Source organism: Rhododendron vialii, chromosome 12a (assembly GCF_030253575.1).
Source record: "Rhododendron vialii isolate Sample 1 chromosome 12a, ASM3025357v1".
Classification (NCBI taxonomy): Eukaryota; Viridiplantae; Streptophyta; class Magnoliopsida; order Ericales; family Ericaceae; genus Rhododendron; species Rhododendron vialii.
Genome location: NC_080568.1, coordinates 25786490 through 25798049, shown reverse-complemented (window position 1 = coordinate 25798049; position 11560 = coordinate 25786490). Strand labels below are relative to the sequence as shown.

Sequence of the window (11560 nt, the reverse complement as noted above, 5' to 3'; positions counted from 1 at the left end):
CAAACCATCAAACAACTTATTCACTACCGAAAACAATTTGACATTTTCAACAACTTTATTCACAACCGAAAAAACCTAACAACTCCTCAACCATAAATTATAGATTTTTATTTTTTAAGAAAAAATAAATAATTATAATTTTTTCACTGCCGAAAACACTATTTACTGTTGGAAGAATGCATGGTTGGGGTTGAACGTCAGTCTAGGCCGTGTAAATGATACATGTACTTCAATCTGCAGTCTACTGGGCCTGGGACCAACCGAAGTACTAATAAATTAATGTTACTCCCACCGTTTTAAAAAAAATGACAATTTTTAAAATTTGTGTCATTTTTTATTGCTTATAGATTTCAATCTATAATATTTTTTACGAGTTTGAAAACTTTTTATAATAAAACTAATTGAGAACTATAAAACAAGATCCATATTACATATTTTTTAAGATTCATATTAAAATATAAAAAAAATTAAAATTGACACAAATATAAAAAATTGTCATTCAATTTGGAACGGAACGAATACTAAAGTGGAATAAAGAGGAATGAGAGAAGAACCTCGTAGAGACGAGATACATCTTCTTTCTATCCTAGACGGTATACATCTAAGAACCGACACATTTGCACCGATGGTGCATGGATCGATGCGCGGGGCCCATCTCGGACCCACACAAATAATCCAAACCGATGATTTGTGTGGAACCCTAACGTGATTTCACGCGCCAATCTGTGCACTATCGGTGCATGCAGCATGCTTGGTCAATGGCGACTTTAGGAGTGAAAGCATTGTATCATTTCATAAACATAATACAAGACTAAAACCAACTTCAATTTATTTAAACCGGCACTAAAAAGTCCCATATATAGAAGTTAGAACCACACATATTTGTACTAGTAAAGCAGTAAACTACTACTAGTAGCACCATCAATTATAATATTATATCATTATTACAAGCATATAATTGAAAATAAAAAAATTCAGCGCCTCCGGTTAGCTGGCTCCTTGTGGGCGTTGAAATAGACGGTGGCAACGGGGAAGCCCAAGTCGAGCTGGTGAGCAAAGGCCCGGGTGTTGAAATTGGCCCGGTGTGAGACGGGCTGCTGCTGATCCATTCCTACACCAGCGCCTCCCAGGGCAGCCCTCTGCTGGAAAAGCACAAATATGTACCTGTGGATCCCCACTGGTGGCTTTGGCCCCATGTATGGCACCACTTCTTTTCCTGCTCACATTCATTCATTGGACAACTGGTAATTGATTTACATTGTTATGGCAACTGGCCGGACAATGGAAATGATGAGAAACAAGAGGGAAAAAATGTGATAGTCTTCGCGGAGACAGTCTTTTTCTTCTTATGGAAATCTCTCATCATGGAGTAGCCAAGAGGTTTTGGTCCAACGGCATCAAGGGGTGCACTTGGGTGTCATGAGAAAGAAGGTTATGAGGTTAGCTCACTTTCACCGACTACCGTGATTGAATTTATTATTTGGAAGCGTGAGTTGCTCAAGAGCTCACTTGTTCAAATCATGAAAATGAGCCCAAGTCACACGCGATTATGCCCGTTGTGAACCAAAGAAGATAAATAACATGTGGGTGCCATCATACAAATCAACAAAGGTTTAAGCTCACTGACCATAATTAGATGATTGTAATTCATGTTTTCGAAAGAGGGAATTCGATAACATTTCGATGAAGTATTAGTAATGTGAATTGCAGGTGAAGGAGCTCTGTTTCTGCCCTAGCTCGAGAAGGGATCCATGAGATTCTCGAGGGCCTTAAAAAGATGATACATAGTAACACAGTGGTCGGGTTTCGAACGGTGCATTGCGTGCTACTGAGAATCTGAGTCGTGATTTTAAAAACCATGACAGGTCGAGTCCACTCTCAAGTCACATAATCTTTTAAGTGGAGCCATCATGCTCTCACTCTCAATCTTCGCTCCTGCAAATTTTATTAATTTATTTTCATGCTCATGCTCGAGCTTACGCTTGTGCACACTCCCTAGTCATTACCACTTAACCATGTGGTTAGTGGCTTATAGATGAAAGACGTGACGACTGACGAGTGAGCACCATGCAAAAATGAAATATTTGGTACTCATCAGATAATATCCTACACCTAGCACCTAAATACGGCAACCATGATACCGTTACACTGCAACCACACCACATGAGACTTAGGGACTTTAATTGTATGATATGATGGGAGATCAAGCATGTTATGACAAACCACGTGGGGCGCCTACCTGAGCTAAAGCTCAAGGTGCGACCGTTTTAAGCTCTTGAAAATTTTAAATTTCAGGGGACCCTACTTTGATACTTCTCATGAATAGCCGAACAAAAAGGGTCCCATCTCTAATCTTCGCTTTAGACTCCGAAAAATTTGGGCCGGCAATAGGATGCCATGTGTAAACACAGGCTGATGACGTATACAACATAATCCAAGACACTATGTTGATAATACTTGGCAGTGTCAGGATAAACCAGGTGTCGCGATACGGAACAGACTCGTATACAACCCAAGTCCAAAGCACACTATTGTTAATGCTACTTGGCCTGCAGTGGCATGATGAACCAGGTGTCATCTGACGACACAAGCACTGGCTTTATGCTTGACACCTGACCATCTAATGACACGAACCGGCTACTGACATGTATCGAACGACCATTGGCTACACACCACACACGATACATTTTAGGCACACAAATGCTCACTCCATCCCGAAAAGATTATCGAGTCCGCAAAAGACGAGAGAAGCAAAAAGGTGTGGCTTGAGACTCGTAATTTCCCTGTGCCATGTTTTGGGAGAGTAAATTTCTCCTTTGTAATCGGGAGAGTGTCACCAGATTGGAAGAAAAGCTGGCACGAACTTAAACACTAGAGCCGCAAATGTTTTGGGTCGCGGCCGCAAGCTTCAACAATGTGGCCGCAATCTCTTTGATGTGGTGGCCGCAAATCTTAGGGAATTGGCCACAAGTCGTACCTTAAGGCCGTTAAGGCCGCAACGTTGAATTTTCGGTCAGAAATTGTATTTTGAAGTTTGGCTTTTGGGGCTTCTTGGACTTGATTGGGATTGGCATAATGGCATATCTTCATTTTGAGTCTAAAACGAGAGAGAGAGAGAGAGAGAGAGAGAGAGAGAGAGAGAGAGCATGCAACTAGCGATGCACAATAACATGTACATGTTACCTTACCAAAAGAAAAAAGAAAAAACACGTACATGTCAAAAGCAAAGAGAGGAAATTAACAAGGGCAATTTTCTCTTTTTGTTTTTCCGAGAAAATCTCTTTTTGTTTTTCCGAGAAAATAAATAAGATTACCTTCAGTGGGACCGGTACCACCAGGAATATCCGTCACAATCCTGATTAATTACAAAGCGACCATAGACAAAAATGAGAAATTAATTAAACCCATCTACCTACTTATTAAACCATGCATTTAATAATTAAGGAAAAAGATAAACTAGGAGTAGCAAAAATAAAAAGCATATATTCATAACTAGCTAGCGAAGAAAAGACTGACCAATGCACCCATTCACGCATGGAAGGTTCACTCGGACTTGGTGCGTCTGGATCAGTCATCACCTGCATGCATGCATGCGCTTTTTCCATCATCATCAACCCTTTATAATAATTAAGATTATATATGTATACGTATACGTATACGTATATGTATGTATGTATGTATCTAAGGAATAAATGGTGATCACATGCAATTATAAAAGATTCATTTTGATTAAGATAAATATTCATACTTTTAACGCATCATCGTTGTAGTTAAGATATTTGCAAGTGCAGTGGTAGCCCGGTGATAAACACAATGTACTCTGCCGTTAAAAAACAGGGTGCAATATATTCTCATGCATTTGATAGAGTTCAAAACTCACGACTACAACTAAAAGCATTGACTTTCGCCAGGGTAAAACAAGAAAGAGATATATAGGAAATAGCATTTTGCAAACGTATAACGGAGAGAGAGAGAGAGAGAGAGAGAGAGAGAGAGAGAGAGAGAGAGAGAGAGAGAGAGAGAGAGAGAGATTACCAGAGTGTAGAGGTTATGAGGAAAACCAGAGATGGTGACCCTAGGAGGATTAGTAGCAAGAGATGGCCTAATATCACACCCATTAGTGACATGCCTGGTGTCAAAGTAGACATTCATGGTCACACTTGGCACAAACATGTCCACCACATCCCCAATCACCCTCCCTACTACCAATGGATCAACTGACGTCCCCATCGTTCAACTAGTTTCAGAGAGAGAGAGAGAGAGGGTTTTGAGCTGAGAAGTTAGAAATAGCTAGCTTCGGTATATGTATATATATAGATCAGAAAAACTGAGAAAAGCTCTGCTTAGTGACCTGCAAAACATGCACTGGCCCATCAAAAAGCAGAGGGAGGGATGTGTGCTCCACGTGTGACCTCTAGTTCTCCCTCCAAATCTTTTTTTTAGTAACTTAGGTGTCCAGATCAGCTTACTTACATATCCACTAATGTTGAAGCATCGATCTCAATTCTCACTACACACTTTCGTGCACCTTGACTAATCTTGAGAGACCAATCTCAAGGCCCATTTGAGGGAGTCCCAATTACGGAATCACCCCAAAAGATCATAGATAGCACCTGAAAAGTTTCAAACCTAGCTAGCTGAAACTTCAGGAGAGAGTATGATACAAATCCTTAGGTAGAACTCACTCTTGAAAACCGATTTACAAAGGGAGGGTACTCAAGAGTTTATACATACATGGCCAAGCTCATGCTTAGTCGATGTGGGACATTAGGATTGTAACAGAGTAAATCCTAAGTCCCAAACCTTGATCAGCCGGCCAATGCTTGGTGTTAAGATACCATATAGGCCAAATATGGATTGATATACTCCAACGTGCTGTTTTGTTGTGGCACGTCCGTTACTTAGAGATTTGAATGCCTCCAAGCACAGTGGTTGTGAATGGGAAGGCGTTGGTTTTTTGTTTTCTTTGGTAGTAGGGTAGGGATAGAGGAGGGAGCCATCTGTTTTGGGGAAGAAGACAAAGAGAAAAAATGTGGGCCTACGTAAAGACACTGGGGTGGGGTGGGATCCATGCTGTAGTGCATTTGTCCTCTGTTTTTAGTGGCACAAATGGACGATTAATCTATCTTCAATAATGGAGTTAAAAGGGCAAAATTAGGTCAGAATTACAGCAGCTAATGACTTAGTGCGAAGTTATTTGTGCCAGAGATCGCAACAGCACTACTACTTGGTATGTGAACTGTGAGATGGACTATTTTTGTAAAGTTTACAACTGGGTTTACGGACTCGCAAGAATATGTGATGTCGAAAGGTGTGGGAAATTACACGTGGCTAGGGCTGCAAATGAACCGAGAGCGCGGCTCGGCTCGGCTCAACTCAGCTTGTTTTCGTTCAGCAAACGAGACAAGCTCGAACTCAAGTTTTCGGCTCGTTCGACAGAGCTCAGTTCGTTAAGAGAGGCTCGGATCTATTAAACAGGCTCGTTTAGTAAATGAGTAAGCTCGGCTCATTAAGTCAAGTTTTTGGCTAGTTTAGTAAATGAAACGAGCTCAAGCACGACAAATTAAGCTCGGCTCGGCTCGTTTGCAGCCCCAAACGTGGCAGTGAAAGCACCCATTATCACTGGATAATGACTCGAGATGAACCTGGTTGAGCACATTAGGCCATTGTAGTTATGGAAGTGCCCACGTGAATGGAACTTGAAACATTGCATTCTTCCGTGTGTGAAAAAGGGCCGAGTACTCAAGACTTTGTCTCCTCCAAGTACCCAAAACCACCTCATTGGATACTGCAAATTGAACGAAGGTGCAGGTTAATCAATAATTACCACAAAAAATGCAGAGGAATTTTGAAAGCAACAATTTTGGATAACTTACAATGAAATACAGTAAGCAATGTCTTCCAAATCAAATCCTACATGACAAAATAAGAATGCAAGAGCCAGGACTCTTGCTCACAGTAGAGTTCTCTTTTTTCTATTTTTGAAACTCAAGATACCCGGGCTAGCTTACGCGCACCTCAACTAGTAATACCCGTAGACCATGAAATCCTCCACTAGCGGAGGCCCAATGCCACCGGAATAGTTGATAGTGCTTCCAACTGCAGCTCTCAAAGGAGCACAGAATTTCTTCTGCGAAGTGGTCCCAACCATAATCCACATCATACCAAAGCTCAAATCTTTGTTTCCTGTTATCATTCTGCCAAAACCAAGCTTTAATCAGACTTCAAATTGGTTCCTACCTCAAATTCCTCCTCCGTTGGCCGGATACCGATACTTTTGGCAAGAAAGGGGTTAGATACAAATTATACAATAATAACAGAAGAATTGACTTTCACTGATGGATAGAAGACTGGCTTTTGTGCTTGTATCTATATCGAACCACAGCTAATTTTTGATGGAAATAAGGTTCGAAATACTTCTTTCAGTAGGATGAGTTTGGCATGAACACTTGTTCGGAACGGGATTTAGAGAGGGTCTCCCTTTCATGTGTTCTACTCACCAATGTCACTTCAACTCATTAGAGCAAAACGCATAAAACATTGAATCAGAGCATGGATACCAAACTCAAAGAGAGGTTTGTCTTTTCTTGTATGGTGATCATACAGCAGGCGAAAAGAACAGATTTCCAGACCTCCCTACCTGTTTCTTAATCAGTAGACCTTTTTCGTCCTTTCTCCTTTTCACGACCAATTCACTCAAAGTCCAATTCACTCAAAGTTCCTCCAGGTGAATTATGAACTTTAGCAAATCGTCCCCAAACACAGGTTAAATAACTAGTGAAAGAGCAATCTCACTTGTATGCATAACCCCTCAGCCAATGCCAGTTAAACTCTGATGATTGCTAGTTTTTTAGTAGCTCTTTGTACTACACTTCCCCCAGGAAGCCTTTGTTGAGGATCCAAATATGGAGTTGGAGTGGAAAAAAGATATCAACCCAAAACACCGCACAAGTATGAAGTTTACGAGTGAACCACTTCTAGAAAGATCTTAGTTCTTCTCCTTAAATCCATTTGCTATCACCAATAATCCCCACAAGAACACACTCCACCATTAAAGTGGTGAAAGCGATTCGAATCTCTTAGGATTATCACCCTTTTCACAATATTGGATATATGTTTGATTGCAGTATGGCAGTCAGCACACACACGCAAGTTTTTCATCACACGGATTGGTCGGCCAGCTGGAATATTCAAGATCCCAAAAGCAACGGCTAATTTTTCGCTGTGATACTTGAGCATATGCTCTTTTTCCTCCTCATCCACATCATGCAAAACCAATTTTGTTTGACAAACATAACCAACCCGCTTCATCCGCAAATCCAATTCTTCTAAGAAGGCATATATTCTACCTGTGTCCTGGTGAGTACAATCCCCAACAGAAAATGTGTGAATTTTGTTTTGCACTTCAACCCAACTATACCCAGGGACTTTTCTTACGCCCGTAGCCCTCATTTTCAATCTCATCCTACTAACATCACTCCATCTACCGGAAGCTGCATATAAGTTTGAGAGAAGTACATACATTCCAGCATTTTCAGGTTCCATCTCGAAAATCATCTCTGCAGCCTTTTCAGCTAATTCAGTATTGTCATGAATCCTGCTTGCACCAAGTAGAGCACCCCATGTTGCAGCATCCGGTTCAAATGGCATGCTATTCATTAGGTTTTGGGCATCGTTTAGGCGCCCAGCTCGACCAAGTAGATCTATCATGCAAGTATAGTGCTTTGAGTTTGCAGTTATGCCATAATTCTGATTCATTGAGTGAAAGTATTCTGTGCCTCTGTCCACTAAGCCGGTATGACTACATGCGGATAACACACCAACCTGCAAAAAATAAGGGAAAATTTTGAAAGTGGAACTCAAGTAAAAATCACATAAAGAGCAGAGGAGCACACACATACATATCTCATTCATTATTTTCTGATAAAGTAATTACTTCTCATCGCCACACAAGAGTGTGTGTGTGTGTGTGTGTGTGTGTGAGAGAGAGAGAGAGAGAGAGAGAGAGGAACATCAAGACTCTTTGGATCTTCTTCCTATGTTAGTATCACAATTTGGATTTACCATTTTTATTTATGTGGAAAAGAAATCACAGAACTGTACAAGCGAATTGACGTCCAATCTTTGGGGCACAAGAAAATAGATTGATGAACGGAGGGACCCTGTGATTAGATTTCTTAGAATACAGCTGAGGAGAAAGACAAAAACTAATATACAGTGACAAAGATATCATAGCATTGTCATGGTACTGTCGGCATTAAGAAGAAAAGATAATCCTTTTCCTTTCCTTCGAAACGAGATATTTTCACTTGAAAGAATAATGGATCTGAACTTGAGGGAAGTGCATGTAATGCAAAATCTCAAACCTATACCCAATCTACCACTCCCAAGATAAGTTAATGGAGACTGATCTGAGTGTAGTCCACAGTCCACCCAGAGCCAATGGTTAAAGCTCGGACTATCAACTTTGAGGTTGAGGGTTTAAACATGAAGCGGACAGGTTTTCAGCCAATCTGATGGGGATGTATGTGGGAGTTTTTTTATGCCTATGTTTACTCACAAACACTTAGATATCGAATAACATTTTTCTGCTTTTCTGTTTCCTATCCGAAACAGAAAAATGTTAACCACATTTTATGATATTCTCATACAAAGATATCAAAACCACATTCCAAATGCATAAATAAAAAGGAAGGGCATAAAGCAAATCCTTGTACACAGGAGTTCAAACATTAACAACGAAAACATACTGGCTAAGTGCAGTATGGTATCATATTAGTGTTGAAATTCCCTGTCAAGTGCCAACTTGTTGCACTACATTCTTAGTGCTAACCAAAAAAAAAATTCAACTTATGGGAGGTGATAGCAGCAAGATTACTCAAGCTAGTTCTGTATGTTCTTCTATAACAGAAGAAAACATGTCACAGAGGGTATGTCTTATTACCCTTGGTGTTGAAATCCACTGCAAATGCCAAGAACTTAGAGCACTATATTCTTAGTACTAACCAACTAAAGGACTAACTTAAGCGAGGTGAGAGCGCCAACATAACACTTGCAATAAATTGAACATACGGAATTGCTTCCCTAGAATTGGGGGGGGGGGGGGGGGGGGGGGGGGGGGGGTTGGAGCCAAGGAATGGCTGGAACTCCAATCACATGAGAAGAAAAATCCGAGCACAAATTAACAAGTCAAGTAACAATATTCAAATATACAAGTATATGAGAACATAATGGCAAAAAAAAAAAAAAAATCAGACCCAAATACGTAAAAAGCTGGGTTACTTGCTTACTACCCGAATCAAGCCATGATAACTTTAGCAGGTCACTTGAGGCAAGGTTATTGTCTAGCAATTGCGTAGGTAATGCCCTAAAAGTTTAATGGTTATGTCATCTCCTAAAAGAGGCATCCATCAAGTACCAGACCAAAATAGTCTGTCCAACACACTAGAGGCCATCTCTCTGACAACTCTTTCCGACCTTTCTAGTAAGAGTCTATTTCTAAATGCAATTGGATACTATTTTGAATACTCTGCAGTAAAGGTTCAGGATATGCCATTCTGAGCAAAAGATTTTAAAGTGGCAAGGAGGTAAGTAGTTAGTCCTATGTCGCACTGTACTGTCCAAGTAATATAGAAATGAAACCCAATTATTTAACTAGATATTTATCAATTACCATCGTGACATCATCAGGTTTGATACCCGCCGACTTCATTGACTCAAAAACTTGAAGAGCCTCTTTACCGAATCCATGCCTTGCGTAACCAGCAATCATTGTGTTCCACGAGACGACGTCCTTGTCTGAAATGTCTTCAAATACATTGTATGCTTCATCTATGCATCCACATCTACAATACATGGCAAGAAGTGCATTGCCCACAAAGCACCCACTCTCATAACCTGCCTTAACAAGCTGCCCATGGGTTTGCATCCCCAACTCCAAAGCAGCAATATCAGCACATGTGCTCAAAACACAGGTAAACGTTGATCTGTTCAACCTTCCCCCATCCCTCTTCATCTCTATAAATAGGCGTAAAGCTTCTTCTCTGTCACCAGTTTGAGCATACCCTGCAATTATTGCTGCCCAAGAAATGCAATCACGTCGAGGCATTCTGTCGAAGAAATTCCTCGCATGAGCAATTTCACCATTATTAGCATACGCAGTAATCATTGTATTCCAAGAACTAACATTCTTACAAGGCATTGACTCAAAGAGCTCTCTTGACATGTCAATTCTCTTGCATTGTGAATATCCTGCAATCATCGCATTCCACGAAACAGAATTCTTTTCTGGCATTTCATCAAAAACTCTCCGAGCTTCATCCACTTTACCATTTTGCACGTATCCAGAGACCATTGCGGTCCACATAAACACATCTCGTATCGGGGACTCTTCAAACAATATCCGTGCCTCTGACAACTTCCCATCTTGGGCGTAACCTGAAATCATTGTGTTCCATGAAACTTCATCTCTAACGGGCATTCTATCGAAAATACGCCTCGCATCACCTAACCTCCTCTTCCTCACATATCCACCCATCAAGCAATTCCAAGAAACCACATGCCAGTCTGGTTTCGACTCAAACAACAAACTGGCTTCTTCAATACGCCCGTTCTGCACGTACGCAGCAAGTATCCCGTTCCATGAGATAGTATTCTTAACCGGCATCTCATCAAAAACCCTCCTCGCCTCGTCGACATACCCATTCTGCGCATAACCCGACAACATCGCATTCCACGAGACAACATCCCTTTCGGGCATTAGATCGAACAACGACCGGGCAGCCCCGAGGTTCCCATTCCGTACGTACCCACTGATCATCACGTTCCAAGAAACCAAGTCTCGTTCGGGCATTTTATCGAACACCTCTCGGGCGAGATTGAACCTCTCGTTGGACAAGTACCCAGATACCATGGCGTTCCACGAAACGGGGGTGCGACGAGGCATGGCCTTGAAGACGCCGAGAGCCAGGTCGCACTGCCCGTTTCGCATGTGGGTCGTTATGGCCATGTTACATTTCACTATGGTGGAGTCTGTGGTAGAAGAAGATGGAGTTGATGGCTTTTTGGTGATGGTAGTTTTTGTTGGGGAGATGTTAGCGATGGGTTCGATTTGCCGCGAGCGGAAGCAGCGGCTGTGAAACGACTTGATGCGTCGTGCAAAGCGCATTTGCATGAGCAAGCTGGGTTTTTTTGGCGGTAATACAGTTAACACGAACAAGAGTTATATAACGTCCACATCCCCGAAGTCGAGCGTGCATACGAACCGAGCCGTGCTCTAAAACTCGAGCTCGAATTTGATTGTAAATGAGCTGAGCCTAGCCTGTACAACCGAGTCGAGTCGAGCTTTGAAATGTTAAGCTCAATCCGTCTAAACTCGCGAGCAGGGGTCAGAGGTCCACGGGTAAATACTGATTTCCCCCAAAAGTAGCACTTTGTTATTACTAAGCGAATTTACACACATCTCGACTTATCCCAGAACCCTGAAGTTAATGGCCGGACAAACCTCCAGTAGCCTTAAGGTTTGAAATGTTTGGCATTTTGGGATTCGAACTTGCGACTG

The 11560-nt window shown here is 41.5% G+C and overlaps 2 protein-coding genes across 3 annotated transcripts; both read right to left on the bottom strand.

Annotated features, from left to right (window-relative positions):
- Positions 1-913: 913 nt before the first annotated feature.
- On the bottom strand, positions 914-5628 carry LOC131310160 (protein MOTHER of FT and TFL1). The gene is made up of 4 exons (XM_058337023.1): positions 4036-5628; positions 3517-3578; positions 3315-3355; positions 914-1216 (listed from the first exon to the last, which is right to left on the bottom strand). Exons 1-4 carry the CDS (start codon positions 4228-4230, stop codon positions 975-977), a joined length of 540 nt encoding a protein of 179 aa, XP_058193006.1. The 5' UTR covers positions 4231-5628; the 3' UTR covers positions 914-974.
- A 218-nt stretch (positions 5629-5846) lies between these two features.
- On the bottom strand, positions 5847-11424 carry LOC131310158 (pentatricopeptide repeat-containing protein At4g02750). Of its 2 annotated transcripts, XR_009195136.1 has the most exons (3): positions 9674-11343; positions 6776-7824; positions 5847-6695 (listed from the first exon to the last, which is right to left on the bottom strand). XR_009195136.1 is itself a non-coding variant. In XM_058337020.1 (2 exons), the coding sequence occupies exons 1-2, from the start codon at positions 11171-11173 to the stop codon at positions 7018-7020; spliced, it is 2307 nt and encodes a 768-aa protein (XP_058193003.1). In that variant the 5' UTR covers positions 11174-11424; the 3' UTR covers positions 5847-7017. The 2 variants fall into 2 exon arrangements, 1 of the variants encoding a protein (XP_058193003.1); XM_058337020.1 differs by having other exon boundaries at positions 5847-7824; positions 9674-11424.
- Positions 11425-11560: the final 136 nt, after the last annotated feature.

Bases quoted from the DNA above. Each gene is read 5' to 3' on its own strand.
- LOC131310160 (XM_058337023.1), bottom strand. From the start codon at position 4,230: ATGGGGACGTCAGTTGATCCATTGGTAGTAGGGAGGGTGATTGGGGAT. The intron at 3,579-4,035 runs GTAATCTCTCTC...GCATGCATGCAG, and splicing joins CTCATAACCTCTACACTCTG to GTGATGACTGATCCAGACGC. The intron at 3,356-3,516 runs GTCAGTCTTTTC...GTAATTAATCAG, and splicing joins ATGCGTGAATGGGTGCATTG to GATTGTGACGGATATTCCTG.
- LOC131310158 (XM_058337020.1), bottom strand. From the start codon at position 11,173: ATGCAAATGCGCTTTGCACGACGCATCAAGTCGTTTCACAGCCGCTGC. The intron at 7,825-9,673 runs GTAATTGATAAA...TATTTTTTGCAG, and splicing joins AACCTGATGATGTCACGATG to GTTGGTGTGTTATCCGCATG.